Here is a 20,793-nt window from a genome sequence, read left to right as displayed (position 1 = left end):
ACCGCCGCTGCTTTCAGGGACAAAACCACAATTCCCAGAAGGCTGTACACCGCGTGTCCGCGCGTGGGCTGGGCCAATGACAGCCCAGGACAGGGGCGTTTCCTGCGGCCCGCCCCGGCGGGGGCGGGACTTCCTGCTCCGTGGAGGCGAACGTCATCCGCCGGTGCCGGATGGGTCGTACCGGTCTGTGCGGCTTCGAGCAGTGGTGGGCAGGGCGCCTTTATGAGGCGCGAGCGGAGAAGGCGGTGTGGAGCGTGGGTCTTACCTCCGCGTCCTTGTACGAGCCTGATACCCGCCCCTCATTCTCTATAACGGGGTGTCACGTGAGCGCCTGCTGTCCCTGCAGCCCTGGGCCTCGAGCGCGCTTCACAGCGGGGAAACTGAGGCTGGGAGTGAGACCGTCAGCCGAGCTCGCCCCGCTCTGGGGCCCCTCGGCCGCCACCCCCTCCCCGGGTCCCGCTCTGTGCACAGGGTCCCACGATGGCGGCGGCGTGGATGGCCCCTGCGCGGGTGAGTGGACGACGCTGTGGGTATTGCAGCCTGTCTGCTGCGGAGAGGGCTTCTGGGCAGCCGGAGGCTAGGAAGCCGTTCGCTTGCCTTTTCTCCCTGTCGTTTGTGTACAGCGCGCGTCGCTAGCTTGTCGTTTTATTGTCCGTAGTCCTGCGGCAGTGCCGGAGTTCCGACAAGTGTTTGGTCAGTGCCGGGAAGGTGAAAGTGATGCTTCCTTCCGCGGGCGTCCGTCACTCACAGATCCAGCCCGCCCCGGGACCTGCAGGTGCCCACCCGGCCCTCCCGCCGACCTCCTGGACCTTGCCTTCTTACCCGGGGGCGCGGTTCTCCGGACACACCAGCCTGACCATGCTGAGTTCATCCCCCAGCCCTTGTCCTTGCCCTGCCCTGTGCCCGCGATTCTGCCCCTTTGACTCTGGCGGGAGGGAGGGGGGGTCTTCCTCTCACATCCTTCTGGCCTCTGCTCAGATGTCACGCATTTGGACAGAACTGCCCCAGCAGTTCAGGCCGAAGTGGCCCCTTCCCTGCTTGACCATCATCTGGCATTTTTGTGTAGGAAACCTGGCAAAATTAAATAAGGGTTCCTGGTTGAATATGTCTGGGATGTTGTGGGAGCAAAGAGAAAACAGTGGCAGAGGAACCATAATCGCTGGCCTTGGTTAATTTTTGCTGTGGGTTGAAGGGCAGACCTAACATTTCACCTCTTTTAATCCTCACCTCCTCTGAGTTAAGTTCTGTTAGTATTGCTGTTTTGAGTGAAAACAACTTGAGGCTTAGAGAGTTCAGTTATTTGCCCAAATTCACTGCAGCTCTTTTTTCTTTTTAATGTTTTACTTATGTTTGAGAGAGAGAGAGTGCGAGCCAGGGAGGGGCAGAGAGGGGGACAGAGGATCCGAAGTGGGCTCCGTGCTGACAGCAGCAAGCCAGATGTGGGGCTCAAACTCACAAACCTTGAGATCATGACCTGAGTTGAAGTCAGACACTCAACCGGCAGACACCCAGGCGCCCCTCCCTGCTGCTCTTAAGTAGCAGAAACAATCAGTGTGTCAGCCACCACAGCCTGTATTTGTACCCCCTTCTGTACAAAACGCATATAGGGATACCTGGCAGTGACACGGAAACATTGCAAGCCAAGCAGGCTTCCTTGGAGTAGGCAGTTTGGGCAGAAGGTGGGAATATGGCATTTCAGCAGGTGGAAGTGTGTGGACAAAAAAAGGTATATTTGTTTCAGGAGTCCGCAGAAGACCTGTGTGATTTCCATGGCCCCCCGCCCCCATCTGTCGAGACCTGCCCTGGGAGGGCCAGCCTCTGTGATCAGTTGCTGACTGTTCCATCATAGACTCTGCCAGGACAGACAGATGTAAATCGGAGGCTGTTCTCATGGCCGCAGCCTGCTTGCATCGTCCTCAGCAGCTTCCGTTCTCTGGGCCTGAAGTAGTCTTTCCTCAGGGATGGGTGCCTCGAGGACCCAGGCAGGCGGGTTTGAGTTCCGGCAGAGTCGCCAAAGGAAAGGAAAGAAGACTCCAGTAGGAAAAAGAAACAATGGCTCATTGTGGATTCTCCCTGGCAGTCTGAGGAGCAGAAGGCATTGGCACCTGATCCGGGCCCTGCCCCTTCCCAAGCAGATGCCACCACCTCAGGTGACTGTCCTGTAAGGTGGCTGATGATGAGCTCGCTCCTCTGCCCTTGTCCACAGAAATTATGTTCAATGTTTGCCGAAATGAGTGTGACTGGGGATTTATGTGAAATGCTTCACATCTGCATTAACTCCTTTGCTAATGGAGGAGTGTCAAGATTGTACAGTTAGACCATAGACCAGAGGGACCTCAGTTCAAATCCTGCCTCTGCTCATACCACATGTAAACTTAGGGCCCTGACTGGCATGAGGGTGATAATGATACGACCTCAGGCTGTGGTCAGTCGTCCAGTGCTGCTTTTACGAATATCTTTTTTTCATTAATTTTCAAAACTGCTACCACCGAGTGATAATTACTGTATTGACCCAGGAATTGAGGCTCCCAAGTTCACATGCCAGGCAAGTGTTGATTTTAAGAGGATTCACACCTCAGGAGTATGACTTTTGTTCCCTTTAAGGAGACAGGCAGAGCGTCTGCGCGAGGCAGGCACACTGTGGAGACCAGTGAGTCTCGGGGATTATTCTGTAACTATCATTGCTGCTGTTTTCAGTGCTCTCTCCCATTCATCTGGCGTCTCGGAGCCCTTGCCATGCTGTGTCTCGCAGTCCACACAGGAAGGTCCTGACCTTGCGTCATTCTCCCTGGGCTCCCACGTGGGAGGCTCCTGGCTCCCGTGCTGCTGTAATCAAGGCAAAGCAGCATCTCGGAGTCCTTGAGGCCAGCACAGAGCTCAACCCTCAGCGGCCGTTTGGTCTCTCTGCTCCCTTGCCACCAAGAGAGATGGGCTCTGGTTCCCGTCAGTAGCCCTAGGACAAACACAGCTGCCTCTATTTGACTTTTCAGATGCTGGTGACCTTCGATGATGTGGCCGTGACTTTTACCCAGGAGGAGTGGGGGCAGCTGGACCCGGCCCAGAGGACCCTGTACCAGGAGGTGATGCTGGAAACCTGCAGGCTCCTGGTCTCTCTGGGTGAGGCCTCCCTCCTCCTGCCGTGTGGGAGACCCATCACCTCCTTCCCTCCACTCTCTGGCTCCAGGCCTGGCTGGTCGAGAAGGCCTCTGTAGCCTGCCTCCCTCCTCCCCACAGCTTCGGTGATTTTCTAGACTCCCCTCTTCCTGCCTGCTCTTCTGTGTGGGAGGGAGGGTGAGGCGAGAACATAGTCGGCTTTTGGTCACAGCCAAAGAAGGGTGTGTTGGGAGGAAATGGGGGTGTCTCACGGAACCCACAGGAAGGAATGCCCGCTGCGCCCCTTGAGGGACTGATCCAGCAACTTCAAGAAGCACGATTATGCCCTGGCTTCCGGGGCTTTCGTCCTGACCTCTCCGTGGGTCTGCCTGTGTCTCTGTTTTTTCACAGTGTTTTTTTCTGCCACAGCTGTTTGGCAGCAGGAAGCGGTCACCCAGTCCTTGCGGTGTGAGGCCCTATGTTCCGTGTCTCTACTCTTCTTGTATGCGGATACTGTTCCTCTTCATTCGTTTAATTCTCCCGACATGCCATCTTCGGCAAGTGAGGAAAATAGGGCCACTGCAACGAGTCCCTCTAAAGCTTAATCTGTTCAATTTAAAAGACCCCTCTTCGTTGCGAAAGGTTCTTTCTTTTGTGAAATGTTGAGGAGGATAGATAACGTTTATGTCTGTGCAAGCGTCCCTATTTGACCACACGACTGAGTGGGAGTCCCAATTTTTTGTTTTTAGTGGTTCCTGAAGCGCTGTCTAGCGTCATCAAGTCTGTGTCTCTCTCTGGCCCGTGTTCCCTGAGGATTGATGCCTCCTGCTCACATCCCCCGTCACTGTTTCAGCCTCCTTGGGCTGAGGTTGCTGGCCCCACACGGCTGCTTCCTTCTTCGTATAGTGCTTAGGAGACCAGGGTCTGGTGCCAGACCCTTACTGTTCAGTCCCCGCTCTGTGGCTTATGAGCTCTGTGTTTCTGGACCGGGTACTGAACCGCTCTGTGCCTCGTGATCTCAGCTAAAATGAAGTAATATAGCACCTCTGCTTCACAGGGCTGTCGTGAAGGTCAAATGGCTCAGAACAGTGTCTGGTGATATCTTGCGTTGTGCGGCTTTAGCGATTGTGACCCTCGCTGCCACGAGTACTGTTCTCATGTCATCATCGTTCTCATTGTCTGGTCTTCACCCTCATACTTGGACTCAGCATCTTCTGGAACAGTGTTGTATAGCTTTGTAGTCAAAGAGGCCAGATGCCAGACACGACTACACAGACCCTGATCCATCTTGGCTCAGCCTTTTACCAGTTCCACGGTTTCAGCAGATCTGCCTGATCTCGGTTTCTTCATCTATAAATTGTGCCAGTCACAGTGTTTACTTCGTGTGGAGGCTGTAAGGAAATCCTAAATTAGAATTTTTTATGTTCGCTGGAAGAACAACAGAATCCTTTGCTTAGGACCTAAAAAAGACTTCGCTCAATGAAGACACTTTTGAGTGAAAAGCCTCAATATTTTATTTTATCTTTTTGTGAAGTTTATTCATTTATTTTGAGAAAGAGAGAGAGCACAGGAGGGGCAGAGAGAGAGGGAGAGAGAATCCTAAGCAGGTTCCACCCCGTCAGCATGGAGCCGGACGTGGAGCTCAAACTCATGAATGGTGAGATCATGACCTGAGCCGAAATCAAGAGTCAGACATCCAACTGACTGAGCCACTGAGGGACCCAAGGCTCAATATTTTATTTATTTATTTTTTTTTTAAATTTTTTTTTCAACGTTTTTTATTTTATTTTTGGGACAGAGAGAGACAGAGCATGAACGGGGGAGGGGCAGAGAGAGAGGGAGACACAGAATCGGAAACGGGCTCCAGGCTCCGAGCCATCAGCCCAGAGCCTGACGCGGGGCTCGAACTCACGGACCGCGAGATCGTGACCTGGCTGAAGTCGGACGCTTAACCGACTGCGCCACCCAGGCGCCCCCAAGGCTCGATATTTTAAATGTCATTTATTTTCTAAGTTAGTACATAAATTTAATTCTATGTTTTAAGAACATACTGCATTTAAATTGCTTGGCACAGTCCCTTGGGATATGGTTACATCCTGTAAATATTAGTGTTTTGTTTTGTTTTTAAGTTTATTTTTGAGAGAGTTGGGGAGGGGCAGAGAGAGGGAGGGAGAGAGAATCCCAAGCAGGCTTCACACTGTCAGCATGGAGCACGATTTGGGGCTCAAACTTGAAAACCGTGAGATCATGACCTGAGCCAAAATCCAGAGTCAGACACTTAACTGACTGAGCCACCCAGGTGCCCCTAGTTGTTTTTTTTTTGTTTGTTTGTTTGTTTTTAAGACTTTTTAAAGAGCAATTTCAGGTTCATAGCAAAATTGAGAGATTCCCCATAAACCCCCTTCCTCCACACCTGCACAGCCTCCCACATTATCAACATTTCTCCCAGAGTGGTGCTTTTGTTACAGTCAGTGAACCTACACTGACCTCATAGTCCCCGAAAGTCCATAGTTTACATTAGGGGTCACTCCTTGTGTTGTGCATTCTGTGGGTTTGGACAAATGTGTAATGACACGTTTCCATCATTATAGTATCATGCAGAGTATTTTCACTGTGCTCAAAATCCTCTTTGCTCTGCCTATTCGTCCCTTCTCCTGTTCCGCTTCATTAACCCCTGATCTTTTTACTATCCCCATTTGTGTTTTCCAGAATGTCTTGTAGTTGGAATCATACAGTATGTAGCCTTTTCGGATTGACTTCTTTCATTTAGTAATGTGCATTTAAGGTTTCTCAGTGTCTTTCTATGGCTTGATAGCTCATTTATTTTTAGTGCTGCATACTCCATTTTCTAGATGTACCACAGTGTATCCATTTACCTGCTGGAGAAAGTCTCAGTTGCTTCCAAATTTTGGCAATTAACTATAAAGCTGTTGTAAATATCCATGTATAAGCTTTTATGTGGACTTTTGGGTAAATAAGGATCTTATGGTAAAGTTATGTGTACCTTTTTTTTGTCTTATTACATTTTCTTGTCACATTACCTAATACTTCCAGTATTTTTGTAGATGTTTATCAAGTTGAGGAAATTTACCTCCATTCCGCTTTTGCTTAGAGTTCTTTTTTTTTCTTATGTATTTTTTTAAATTTATTTTTTCATTTCGAGAGAAAGAGAGAGCACGAGTGGGGGAGAGAGACAGAGAATCCCAAGCAGCCTCTGTGTTGTCAGCACAGAGCCAGATGCAGGGCTCGATCCCACTAACTGAGATCATGATCTGAACCAAAGTCAGGAGTCAGACATTTAACCAGCTGAGTCACACAGGCTCCCCAGAGGTTTTTTGTTTTTTTTTAACTCTGAAACATGAATGGATGTTGGATTTTATCAAATGCTTTTCTGCATTATCAATATGATTGTTTGATTTTTCTTCTTTAGCCTGTTGCTGTGATGGATTATGTTAATTAATTTTTAAATTTTGAGTCAGGTTTGTATATCTGGGATAAATCCCACTTGGTTGTGATATATCATCTCTTTATACACTGTTGGGTTTGATTTGTTAATATTTTGTGGAGGATTTTTTTTTTTTCATCTATGTTCATGAGACATATTGTGTATACTTTTCTGTGATGTCTTTATTTGATATTAGGTAATGCTGGCCTTACATATTGAATTAGGAAATATTCCCTCTGCTTCTGTCTCTGGGAGAGATTGTAGGGAATTGGTATAATTTCTTCTTTCAGGTTTTGGTAGAAGTCACCAGTGAACCCAACTGGGCCTCATGCTTTGTTTTTTGGAAGGTTATTAACTTTTGATTCAATTTCCTTAATAGATATACACCTACTCGGATTGTCTGTTTCTTCTTGTGTGAGTTTTAGCACATCGTGTCAAGTGATTAGTGCATTCATCTCAGTTATCGAATTTGTGAGCATAGAGTGGTTGATGGTATTCTTTTAAAGTCCTTTAAAAAATTTTTTTTTCATGTTTGTTTATTTTTGAGAGACAGAGACAGAGCATAAGCAGGGGAGGGACAGGGAGAGAGGGAGACACAGAATCTGAAGCAGGCTCCAGGCTCCAAGCTGTTAGCAGAGCCCAACGTGGGGCTCGAACTCACAAAGCACAAGATCATGATCTGAACTAAAGTCAGATGCTTAACTAACTGAGCCACCCAGGCACCCCTTTTAATATCCTATTAATGTCCATAGGATCTGTAATTTGTGTTCTCTCTCATTTTTTTTTTTTTTTCAGTTAGCCTGGCTAGAGGCTTATCCATTTTAATGATCTTTTTAAAGAACCAGATTTTTGTTTTGTTGATTTTTCTCTGTTTTCTGTTTTCTTTTTTTCAAAAAAATTTTTTTTAACGTTTATTTATTTTTGAGACAGAGAGAGACAGAGCATGAACGGGGGAGGGGCAGAGAGAGAGGGAGACAAAGAATCTGAAACAGGCTTCAGGCTCTGAGCCATCAGCACAGAGCCCGACACGGGGCTGGAACTCACGGACCGTGAGATCGTGACCTGAGCTGAAGTCTGACGCTTAACTGACTGAGCCACCCAGGCGCCCCTCTGTTTTCTGTTTTCAGTTTCATTAATTTCCGCTCTAATTCTTATTTCTTTTGTAGTGTTTACTTAGCACTTTATTTGTTCTTCTAGTCTCCTAAGGTGGAAATTTATATAATTAACTTTAGATCTTTCTTTAAAAAAAATATTTCTATGTTATAAATTTACTGCTAAGCACTGCATTGCTGCGTTCCACAATTTTGCTAAGTTGTATTTTTTATTTTTTTATGTTTATTTGGTTTGAAGTTTTTTGTTGTTTTTTTTCTTCAGTAATCTCTACACTCAACATGGGGCTCAAATTCATGACCCCAAGATCAAGAGTCACATGCTCTTCCAACTGAGCCACAGAGGCATCCTCTATTTTGGTTTTCATTTAGTTCAAAATATTTTTTACTTTCTTGAGATTGCTTCTTAGACCCACATGTTATTTAAAAATGTGCTGTTTAATCTTTACCTATTTGGGGATTTTCCAGTTATCTTTCTATTATTAATTTCTAGTTAATTACTTTGTGGTCTGAGAGCAGACATTATATGATTTCTGTTCTTTTTAAATTTTGGTTAAGGTGTGTTTTATGGCCCACAATATGATCTGTTATGGTGAATGTCCCATGTGAGAGAAGAATGTGTATTCTGTTTTGGGATGCAGTAGTCTACAGATGTCAGTTATATCCAGGTAATTGATGGGATTGTTCAGTTCAACTATGGCATTATTAATTGTCTGCCTGTTGGATCTGTCCATTACTTTTTTTTTTTTTTTTAAGTTTATGTATTATTTACTTTGGGAGAGAGACAGCGGGGCAGAGAGAGAGGGAGAGAGAGAGAATCTCAAGCAGGCTTCACACTGGCAACGCAGAGCCTGACACGGGGCTCAAAATCATGAAACTGCGAGATCATGACCTGAGCAGAAACCAAGAGTCGGACGCTCAACCAACTAAGTCACCCAGGCGCCCCGGATCTGTCCATTTCTGGTAGAGGAGTAGTGTAGTCTCCAACTTTGATAGGGGATTCATCTATTTCTCCTTGTCATTCTGTCAGTTTTTGCCTCATATAGTTTGATGGCAGACACATACAGATTAAGGAATTTTATGTCTTCTTTTTATTTAAAAAAAAAATTTTTTTTTTCAACGTTTATTTTATTTTTGGGACAGAGAGAGACAGAGCATGAACGGGGGAGGGACAGAGAGAGAGGGAGACACAGAATCGGAAACAGGCTCCAGGCTCCGAGCCATCAGCCCAGAGCCCGACGCGGGGCTCGAACTCACGGACCGTGAGATCGTGACCTGGCTGAAGTCGGACGCTTAACCGACTGCGCCACCCAGGTGCCCCGAGTCTTCTTAGCAAACTAACCCGTTTATCATTACATAATGCTTTCTTCATCCCTGGTAATTTTCCTTGCTTTGAGGTCTGCCTTGTCTGAAATTAATACAGGTCTGCCTGCTTTCTTTTGACTAGTGTTAGCGTATTCTGATAACGTATTAGTATATTTTCCTCCATCCGTTTACTTTCAACATGTATCTTTTTATTTACAGTGGGTTTTTTATAGACGGTCTATAGTTGGGTCTTATTTTTTTATCCATTCTGACCATCTCTGTCTTATAATTGGAGCATTTAGAAAAAAAAAAAACAGACGTTCCAAGTGATATTGATACAGAGGGGTTAATATTTACGATATTTGTCACTGTATTCTATTTGTTGTCCTTGTTCCTGTATTTGCATTCTAGTCTTTCTGCCTGGAATAACCTGTCTCTCTGCTCAGAGTACCCAGCCACTCTGCCTACCTGACTGTCTATGATCAGAGATGCCACTGGGGAAATGAACCTACTAGGTGGGGTGCCATCATCCTGGGAAGTGTTTAAAATCTCCTGATGCCCAGGCCTCACCCCAGATATTTTGTGTAAATTAGGCAGTGGTAGCAGCGAAGCTCACCAGGTATTGGCTGATGCACAGGGAGGTCGAGGCCCCTGACTGGATTAATTAGAAAGCACCTTCAGGAGATAGGTCTAAACAGCGTTGCGATTCTACAGGATGGGGATCAAAGGGAATTGGTGCATTCTGTGGAGCCGATGCTAATGTCTACAGTCTTTGGGGCCCAATGACAGTGTTTTATGCAGCTGGTTTCCAGGTCACATCATTTTATTTGCATGGATGGGAGCAGCTTCATTCTGAGGCCTTCTCCAAATTCTGATGTCCCAGTCTAGATTTATTTCTTCTCACCAGAATCTCCACGTCCTCTTTCTTTCTCCGTAAACAGGCTGTCCTCTACCCAAACCAGAGCAGATCTACCCACTGGAGCGGAGCCCAGAGTTATGGACACTGCAGAGAGGCCTCTCCTCTAGCAACTGCCCAGGTGGGTGCCAACAGCTGGCCAGGTGGGGGTCCTGGCAGCTTGTAGACGGCAGAGTAGACTGTCCCTGGAGTTTGTGGAAGTTTTACTGTTGTGGCCTCTCTCAAGGCTTACGATGCCCGGAGCCTTGTAACCTGAGGTGTTTCCACCCGTTCCCGGCACCCCATCACAATGTCCAGCACTCCTGGGGAGGTGTGGGGCCTATTAGGTAAGAAGTTCGGGCTCTTGGCTCTGGTTGCTTGGGCTTAAAAACTAGCTGTGACATGCCACAACCCTGTGGCCGCAAGAAAGGTGCGTCATCTCACAGTGCCTTCATGTCAGTTCAGCCACTGTAACCCAGCTGCTCTAACAGGTGTATTCCAGAATCTTGGGGACTCAGCATATGAAAACTACTTTTCTCACCGAAGGACTGTGTGGGTCCACCTGCAGCTGTGTGCCACACAGTTACTCAGGGACCCAGCTACCTCCTGTCATCAACATGAGACTTTCAGGTTGTCCTGCCACCTTCCGGCTAGCAGAAGGGAAATCAGAGAAGAAAGGGAGGTGTCATACCCACTATTTCTCCTCACATTCGATCTGGCTGCACTTCGGTGCCTGGCTCTGGGAAATGAGGCTGAACTGTGTGTCCGTGGAGAGGAGCCAATGGTTTGGTGAGTGTAGTCTGCTCCTGAAAACTGCTAGCAATAATAGTTTCTATATCACTGGATGGTTTGAGGACGTACCAGATTGCATGTGACGCTGGTTCACACTGGCCCTGACCTACAGGGCACGAATGGCTCAGCAAAGGTAAGCTGTTAGTGCTACTTACGTCACAGTATGAGTCCTCGTGAATAATGATAGTAGTTCAAGTTGCCTTCTGAAGTGCAAGGAGACTAGCTGTCCTCTGCGTCTCACCCTTTCCCACCTTCTCCACCATTCTCCAAGGGTCCGTTAGACACTCAGAAGCACTCCCGGGCTCCATATCTTAGCACCCCTCCTGTTCGCTTAAGCTTCAAGGTAACACTTCACCAACACCTCACCTTCTCTTCCCCTAATGTGGGCCGCTGAGGCCCTCGGGACATCAGGTGTGCTGACTGGTGCCACCGCAGAGCCAGGCTGTCCCCTCTCGTGGTCCCTTGGTCTATTCAGCCCTTCAGAGTCTGTTCCACACCTTCGCCCTTGTCCCCGGTCTCACGTCTGCGAATGTGCAAAAGACACTTCAGCTCACCATGCCTGAGCGGGAGCTCGTGATTTTTCCCTCTCCTCCCACCTCCCATGCAGGTGAGAAGGCTGGGTGCCACTTTAAGTCACTCCTCAACCCTTCCGTCTCCACCAGCCCCCACATCCAGACATCCTGTCCATTTCACGCACGTGTCTCCACTGCCTCCCCTGCTACCCCTGACCTGTCCCCACACACCTAAGTCCAGCCGGTCTCCCTGCGTCTGCTGCATGCCTCTGATCTGTGCTGCCTCCCACACTGGCCCCCCCAGCCGCTTGGACCTTGTTCTAGACCTTCGCCGGCCCCCCCACCCACCAGTGATGTCTCAGCACATTTTCATGGTGAAAGTCGTCTGTGTTCTTCTGTTGCTTGATCTCCAACCCTTATACATGGATAGAAATCTCTGTGTGAACCTCCCCATCCTGCCCCCTCGTGGAGCTCGACCTTAGTTCCTGCACTAAGTCCAGATCACACCTTTTTAGGGCACTTGCTTCTTCACGTATTTTCTGCCTCTTCAACTTTATCTAATCTCTGCTCAACATAAAAATATGCTCGGTTGCCTCACACTTAGGGAAAGTAAATTACAAAGGCTTATGCCTCTCCCATGTCTGCACACTGACATCAACTCCACTTTCCCTGTATAACCAATCTTGGAAAAGTTGTCTCATTCTTTTTTTTTTTTTTAATGTTCATTCATTTTTTTGAGAGAGAGAGAGAGAGAGAAACAGAGCACGAGCGGGGGAACGGGCAGAGAGAGAGGGAGACACAGAGTCTGAAGCAGACTCCAGGCTCTGAGCTGTCAGCACAGAGCCTGACATGGGGCTCGAACCCATGAACAGTGAGATCGTGACCTGAGCCAAAGTCGGATGCTTAACCAACTGAGCCACCCAGGTGCCCCAAAGTTGTCTCATTCTTCCGAGAGATGTCTACATTTTTGTTCCATACCTCCCATTAATGATTATTTTCTTGAACTTTTTGAATGAGATATAACTCATATGCTGTGTTGCTTAAAAGCCTTAAGAGGTCAGCTTGACGAATCTTTGTATACGTATAAACCCACATCACCACCGTTACGCTAATATATACCACAGTGCCCCTGATCTGTGGTTTCGCTTTCTGCGGTTTCAGTTACCCGTGGGCAACCACGGTCCAAAAGCAGGTGATGGTCCTTCTGATATATCAGCAGAAGGTCAATAGTAGCCTAATGCTGTGTCACACACCTGCGTCATTCACCTCCCTTCGTCTCCTCATGTGGGCGTTTTATCATCTCACAGCACCACAAGAAGGGTGAGTGGCGTACAATAAGATATTTTCGGATAGAGACCACATTTGTGTAACTTTTATTCCAGCGTTTGTTAAAATTGTTCTATTTTATTATTAGGTTTTTTTTGTTAATCTCTTATGTGCCAAATGTATAAATTAAACTTTAGGTATGTATGTACAGGGACAAAACATAGTATATACAGGATTGATACTACCCGTCATTTCAGGGACCCACGGGGGGTCTTGGTACAAATCCCCCGCAGATAAGGGGGGCCACTGTAGAATATCTCCAGCACCTTGTCGGGGTCTCATGCCCTCGACAGCCCCTTCCGTGAGGTAGCCCCTGTTTAGACCATCAGCATAGATTTATTTTGAGTGTTGAACCCACTGTGTGCTGTCGGTATATCTGTCTCTTGATCATCATTATGTCTGTGAGATTCTTTTCATGTGGTTGCATATAGTTGGAGTTTTTCACAGTCGATACAGCGTGATGTCTCATTGTGTGAAAAACTGCCGTTTATTTATCCCTTCCCCTCTTGACAGGCATTGCTGTTTTCAACTTCCTGCTGCCGAGGATATTCTTGTCATGTGTTTCGGTGCCGAGAGGCACTGATTTCTGTGAGGAACGGACTCTGGTATGTTTCTGGGTCAGTTTGGCTCAATTGGAAACTGCCAGGCAGTTCGGCAGAATGGTGCCCCCTTTCACGTTCCCGCCATTCGCGTATGAAAGCGCCAACATTGTCCTCTTCGCTCTTTGAGGCCCCGTGGGGGGTTCCTCTGAACCACAGCACGGGAAAATGTTCCTTAGGAAAATATTCCTTACACGGTCACTGCTTTGCTCCCAGTTTCCAAATACGGCAGCGACCATCAGGATAATGGGTAACGGCCCGCAGTTTACTGAACGCCCCACAGGGGCCGGCATTGTGCCCGGCGTTTTACAGGTCTTGTCTCAATTCACCTTTCAGGGCGGCCTTTGAGGCAGAAGCTGAGCCTGTCAGTGCTTTAGACGAGATTGAGATGGGAGCAGCTAAGTAACTTGTGCCATATCTGCTCACTTGGTGCAGGCAGGACGTGAGCCAGGATGTGAGCCAGGCGTTCCGGCTCCAGAGCGGACACTTAAACTCCGTACCGTGTGAGCTCGTCGTGTGGCACGCTTTTCTGATTGTGTCGTGGGCATCCGGCCTTCTTGGGGTCTCTGCCCCTGATCTCCCGGGACCTATCTTGTCTCCTTACTCTGGTGGCCTCTTTAATGTTGGCTCATCACGCCTCTCCTGGACCGTGCTCCCCCCACCCCCAAGTGGGGAAGGGACAGAGAGAGAGGGGGACAGAGATCTAAAGCAGGCTCTGTGCTGATAGCAGAGGGCCCAGTGCAGGGCTCGAACTCACAAACAAGACATGACCTGGGCCCAAGTCAGACACTTAACTGACTGAGCCACCCGGGTGACCCATGGACCGTTCTTTTTATTCTTCAATACCCTCCAGGGTTAATATGTATGTACATTCTTACACTGTCAGTTTACATACTTCCTAATTAGGTCCCAGATGTATGTTAGGGGACTAACCCATGATAAACAATTAGAGCTAACGGGGGTTACGTTTTGCTCAGTGTCTGGCACCAGACTGAACATGGTCCACATAGCAAACATGGCAAATGCAGGATTTCACTCCATCCTCATGGAGTCCTACAGTCCAGGCTCTTTTTTTAGCTTTATTCTTGAGAAGACAAAATGAGGGCTGAAGGAATTTGAGTGCCTTGGGAGGTACCACGGAGCTAATACTGAGTTCCTGTGGGGCTTGGGCCTAGGGTTTCTGTGGTCCAAGACCATGATCTTTTTTTTTTTTTTTTAATGTTTATTTTTGAGAGAGAGACAGAGCATGAGCAGTGGGGGGGGGGGGGGGGGCAGAGAGAGAGAGGGAGACACAGAATCCTAAGTAGGCTCCCGGCTCTGAGCTGTCAGCATACAGCCCAATGCAGGGCTGGAACCCACGAACTGAGATCATGACCTGAGCCGAACAAAGTCAGATGCCCAACCGACTGAGCCACCCAGGCGCCCCCCCAAGACCATGATCTTAACCGTAATACTGCTGTGATCTCTAACTTTTGTTAAAGTGGACCTCAGGTACAAATTGCAATTAATCCTAAACCTTGGCTTATGACACACTGTCCTCACTGATTCATGAATGACCTTGATTAATTGATGTATTACCCAAGGTATTTGCTCATTCATTTCTTTTTGAAAATAACGTACTTAACATCACTGAACTGAAGAACGAGAACATTGCTCACACCTGCTGTCTAGGCGGTCTGCACTGCTGTAACGAGAATGCCACAGACTGGCAGCTTTAACAACAAACGTTTGTTATCCACGGTTCTGGAGGCCGGAAGTCTAAGATCCGGGTGCTGGCAGATCTGATGTGTGGTGAGGGCCCTCTTCCTGGTTTGCAGATGGCAGTCTCTCTGTCCTCACACGGCAGACGCTCTTGTGTCTCCCCTTGCGAGGACACCAATCCCGTGTCGGGGGCTGTACTCTCACAGGCCCCTCTCTGGCGTGCCGCACTCCTTGAGTCTCAGAACACTCTGCCTTTGTTCATTCTGTTAACTGAGGCCGAAATGGTGTTCCCACTCTCTCTGTCCAGCAGCTTCTAGCTCTCCCTGTGCAGGAAGCTTCCCTGACCTCTTCCTGGCTGCTGCATGGGCTGCCTCAGGTGCTCCTATCCTGGCTTCTTATAGCACCTGCAGACGTTCTTGCTTGGAGCAAACCCAGCACACACGCGACATTCCTGTCTGCCCGTCCCTAGTCTCCAGACACTCTGTCCCCCATCGGTTCTCTCCCTCTGGATTTCCTCTCAAAGGTTTCAAGAGTTCAGAATCCAAAAAGAAAGAAATTGTAAACGGGGTTTCCGAGATTGGAAAACATGGGAGGTGCTGAGCCACTGTTTCCATTTTCTTATTCCCACTGAAATGGCAATTTTGCTTTTCTGTGTTCCCATCTCTAATAGGCCCTTCTGTGTATTGTATTCCCTTCAGGTGACAATATAAAACCTGAGACCACCGAGCCTTCCCCTTCTCACCTTGCCTTGTCTGAGGAAACCTCACCACGGGAGCAAATGACTTCACGAGCCCCAGGGTACTCCCAGCTTGGGCAAGGCAAGAGTCAGGATAGGCCATCAGAAATGCTGGAAGGCCAGTTGGAACCAGGAACAGACCCCCTGATGGAAAAGCTCCCTGGAAACATGAAGCCCGAACATGATGGTTTAGGGACAGATGATCGTCTACACTCAAGGATTGTACAGGAGCTGATCCCTGCGGGACATGTCCTCCATGAACGTGACTCACGGGGACCACTGAAAGATCCCTTGATTCGTGAAGGGAGACGTCCCTATAAGTGTGCGGAATGCGGGAAAGTGTTTACCAAGAACTGCTTTCTTGTTCGACACGAGCAGGTTCACACTGGAGTGAAGCCCTATGAATGCACCGAGTGCGGGAAAACTTTTAGCAAGAGCACACACCTCCTCCAGCACCACATGATCCACACGGGGGAGAGGCCCTACGAGTGCATGGAGTGCGGGAAGGCCTTCAACCGCAGGTCGCACCTCACGAGGCACCAGCGGATTCACACTGGGGAGAAGCCTTATAAGTGCAGCGAGTGTGGAAAGGCCTTCACCCACCGCTCCAATTTAGTCTTGCATAACAGGAGCCACACTGGAGAGAAACCCTTTGTGTGCAAAGAATGTGGAAAAGCCTTCCGAGATAAGACAGGTTTCCTTCGACACTACATCATCCACACAGGAGAGAAGCCCTTCGAGTGCCTGGAGTGCGGGAAGGCCTTCAACCGCCGCTCACACCTCACGTGGCACCAGCAGATTCACAGTGGAGTGAGACCCTTTGAATGCAACGAATGTGGGAAAGCCTTTTGCGACAGCACAGACCTCATTCAGCACTATGTCATCCACACGGGGGAGAAGCCCTACAAGTGCCTGGAGTGTGGGAAGGCCTTCTACCGCCGGTCACACCTCAAGCAGCACCAGCGGAGTCACACCGGCGAGAAGCCCTACGTGTGCGGTGAGTGTGGAAAGGCCTTCACCCACTGTTCCACTTTCATCTTGCACAAAAGGGCCCACACCGGAGAAAAACCCTACGAGTGCAAAGAATGTGGGAAAGCCTTTAGCAATCGGTCAGATCTCATCCGACACTTCAGCATCCACACTGAGGAGAAGCCCTACGAGTGCATGGAGTGCGGGAAGGCCTTCAACCGCCGCTCATACCTCACGAGGCACCAGCGGATTCACAGTGGAGAGAAGCCCTATGAGTGCGTGCAGTGTGGCAAAGCCTTTTGCCAGAGGGCAAACCTCATTCGACACGCCATCATCCACACCGGGGAGAAGCCCTATGAGTGCAGTGAGTGTGGAAAGGCCTTCACCTACTGCTACACTTTCATCTTGCACAAAAGGGCCCACATTGGAGAAAAACCTTTTGAGTGCAAACAATGTGGGAAAGCCTTTAGCACTAGGAAGGACCTCATCCGACACGTCAGCATTCACGCCGGGGAGAAGCCCTTCGAGTGCTCTGAGTGCGGGAAGGCCTTCAACCGCCGCTCAGGGCTCACGAGGCACCAGCGGATTCACAGTGGAGAGAAGCCCTATGAATGTGTCGAGTGTGGGAAAACCTTCTGCTGGAGCACAAGCCTCATCCGACACTCCGTCATCCACACCGGGGAGAAGCCCTATGAATGCAGCGAGTGTGGAAAGGCCTTCAGTCGCAGCTCCTCCCTCACTCAGCATCAGAGGATTCATACTGGGAGACACCCTGTCAGTGGCAGCGCAGCAGAAGTGGGGAGACCCTTCGCGAGCGGGCAGTCCTCGGTCACCCTCTAAGCGCTCCACAGGGGAAAGACTTTTGAATGTAGCCACTGAGGAAACCTCTTAGTCAGAATCCGATCGTTCATACCAAAGAGAAACCCTTCTGTTGGAGGATATCGGTTGTCATCTGAGGAGTCATACTGGAAGTGCACCCAGCCTAGAGCCTTATTCTACATCTGAGAACTCCTCCAAGAGCATGATCCAGTCATTCTCGTGCACTTAGCATGACCATTGGCCCCATCTGCTCAGTTTACGCTGCAAAATTATCTCAGGGATATTTAAACAAAGGAGGAGGAGATACAAGAGAAACACACGCACAGTTTCTTTCATATTTCTGTGACAAGCCTATGGCAGTTTCTTGTTCCTTATCTTATTTGGGGGGGGGGCAGTGTTTCAGAGATCAGAGAGCCTTGTCCCCTTTGCCTTGTATATACCTTCACTGCTGTCCATTGTCGGGACAGTTGGGACAGTTGAGGGTGTGTGGAAAACCTTTATTTTTTTTATGTTTATGTTTATGATTTTTCACACTCACAGATGGCTTTATTCAGCCGTCGCCCATAGGACAAGGTGCCTCCCAGACCCCACAGTCCCTTGAAAACCTTTATCGAAGGCCTTTGTTCTACAGCATCATCCCTACCTTTGAGTAGCGTAAGTCTTAACAAGAAATATGAAAACTTGAGTTATGAAAGACTCATATTTCAGGAGATAAAAATGTACATATGAATGGGCCCACTGTAGCACATTCTTAAGACTTTGATTTTTTAAAAAGCAAAAAATTTTTTTCAGGTGTACTTAACCATCCGTTTATACGTGCTCTTGATCTACTTGTCTGTTGTTTTTTTGTATTTTTCTGTACGACGAGGATGGCAGTGTAGCTGCGTTACCTTCTCAGATGAATCCTCTGATTGTGGTTCCTGAGCTTCTCCCATCCTATTTAGAGAGGCTTCTCCCGAGTCCACCTCACTTGTTTTCTATGGGTCGAATTAGAGCCAAAACAAAAGAAAACACATAGCTAAATTAAGCTAAAAAAATAAAGAGCAACTCCAAAAAGCAGAGAGAAAGAATCCCATTTTTAATCCTACGAAAGGTGGGTGAGGATTCACTGTTGAGGAAATTGACTAGAATATTAGCAGATGAAATGGGCATGTGCACATGCAGGGGTGTGTGAGTTTCACTGTTGTTTCCATGGCCTTGGTTTCCAGTGTAGTAAGTAACAGTACCTTTATCAGCGTCTTTTGGAATTCCTTCTTTGTTTTTTTGTGGGTTTTTTTTGTTTTGTTTTGCTTTGCTTTGCTTTGACCTACCTGTGATAGTATTACCTCACATTAAGAAATATGCTGTACAGAAAGATGTAAAAATAATCACGCATTCACTTTGAACCCTCCTCAGGGCCTCCTAAATCACCACAGGTGTACTTTTGTATTGCCGTCATAGACCAAGCCATTTTTGTTACATTGATTCATGGCATTATTGTGAAGGCACCTCTTAATCCTTTTCGGGTCATGTCTAAGAAGTCTTAAGGAAGCTCTCTGTCCTGAATACTTTCTCCTGTGTTTTCTCCTAAAAGTTTTGTCGTTTTTGCATATAAATCTCTGATCCATGTCAAGTTCATTTTTGTATTATCATGTGAGGTTTAGGTTGAGTTTCTTTCTTGTATTTTTGCTTAAGGATGTTCAGTTGACTGGCACCGTTGGTTGAAAACTAGACTACAGTACTATGCCTCCACTGAATTATGTTTATTCCTTGATCAAAAACCTGTTGGGCATATTTATGTTGGTCTATTTCTGAGTCTCTGTGTTATCCCACTGATTTGTACATCTAAACCTCTGCCAGTACCAAACTATCTTGATTACTGCAGCTTTTAGTAAATCTTAAAATTGGGTGAAGTGATTTCTCCTTTATTCTTTTTTAAAATTGATTTAGCTTTCCATATCAAATTTTTTCCCTTGGCTTTCTGTAAACACTTTATCATGTGCTTGTCTGTATGTAGGAAACATCTTGCTGGGAATTTGATAGATACTACATTAGTCTATGGATCATTTCTGTGAGATTTGGCATCTTTATTATTTTGACTCTCACACCATGAACATGGTATATCTCTTCATTTATTTAGATCTTTTTTGGTTTATTTCACTAGCGTTTTGTAATTTTCCACTTGTAAATACTGAACAAATTTTGTTAGATTTTTACTTTGGCACTTTTTTTGGAGTCACTGTATATTATATGGAGGTTTTAATTCCAGTTTGTACATGATCATTACTGTTGCAGAGAAATATGATTAATTTTGATATGTTGACCTTGCCTCCTGCGACCTTGCTGAATACTTATTCTAGCAGAATTTTGTGTAGATTCCTCAGGATTTTCTTCATAAACAATAATGTTATCAGCAAATTGCAAATATCTTTTGTCTTCTTCCCAATCTGTATCCCTTTCATTTCCTTTTCTGTCTTTATTGTACTAGCTAGAACTTGCAGTACAATGTCAAATAAAAGGGTGAAAGAGGACATACTTGCCTAGTTTGTAATGTTAAGAAGAAAGCATTCAGTGTTGATTATTAAATATGATGGCTGTGGGTTTTTTGTTGTTTTACTTTTTAAAAAATTTTAATTCCAGTGCAGTTAACAAACAGCATTATATTGGGGCACCTGGGTGGCTAGGTCAGTTGAGCGTCCAACTTCACCTCAGGTCATGATCTCATGGCTTGTAAGTTCAAGCCCCACGTTGGGCTCTGTGTTGACACCTCAGAGCCTGGAGCCTGCTTTGGATTCTGCTTCAGATCCCTCTCTCTGCCCCTAACCCACTCACATTCTGTCTCTGTCTCTCTCGAAAATAAATAAACATTAAAAAAAATTAAAAAAAAAACCAAACAGCATTATATTAGTTTCAGGTGTACAATATAGTGACTCAGCATTTCCGTATATTACTCATTCCTGGAGATAAGTGTACTGTTAATCCCCTTCACCTAATACATCCTTCCCAACCACCTTCCCTCTGTTAACTATCTGTTTGTTGTCAATAATTAAGAGTCTATTTTTTGGTTTGTCTCTTTTATATATATGTATACGCATATGTATATGTATACATATATATATATATATATATATATATAGGTGTTCTCTGTCTAGTTTGGAAAGACACCCTCTTAATTTACTAAGAGCTTTCATTGAAAGGGTATTGAATTTTGCCAAATGTTTTTTCTCCTTTGGGTGATGTGACCATGTGATTTTTCTTCTGTAGCCTGTTGATATGACAGATTGCTTTGACTGGTTTTGAATGTTGAACTGGCCTTGCCTCCTTGCTTCCTTGCAGTAAACTGCACCAGGTCATGGAATATAAATGTAGTGTAGCAGCATTCTGTTTGCTAATGTTTTATTGGGGAATTTTGTGTCTAAAATCATAAGCATATTGGTGTATAATTTTTTTGTACTAATATCAGTGTCTGCAGATTATGTGCCTCCCAAAATGAACTAGGAAGTGTTCCTCCTC

At 46.9% G+C, this 20,793-nt stretch overlaps 1 protein-coding gene across 1 annotated transcript; it reads left to right on the top strand.

The window, feature by feature from the left end:
- Window positions 1–88: 88 nt before the first annotated feature.
- LOC125915819 (zinc finger protein 543-like) lies at window positions 89–20,179 on the top strand. The gene is made up of 4 exons (XM_049621842.1): window positions 89–2,150; window positions 2,991–3,117; window positions 9,894–9,989; window positions 15,476–20,179. Exons 1-4 carry the CDS (start codon window positions 1,962–1,964, stop codon window positions 17,320–17,322), a joined length of 2,259 nt encoding a protein of 752 aa, XP_049477799.1. The 5' UTR covers window positions 89–1,961; the 3' UTR covers window positions 17,323–20,179.
- Window positions 20,180–20,793: the final 614 nt, after the last annotated feature.

The sequence above is a fragment of the Panthera uncia genome (genome assembly GCF_023721935.1).
Source record: "Panthera uncia isolate 11264 chromosome E2 unlocalized genomic scaffold, Puncia_PCG_1.0 HiC_scaffold_19, whole genome shotgun sequence".
Taxonomy (NCBI): Eukaryota; Metazoa; Chordata; class Mammalia; order Carnivora; family Felidae; genus Panthera; species Panthera uncia.
This window is presented reverse-complemented; position numbering and strand designations above follow the sequence as displayed.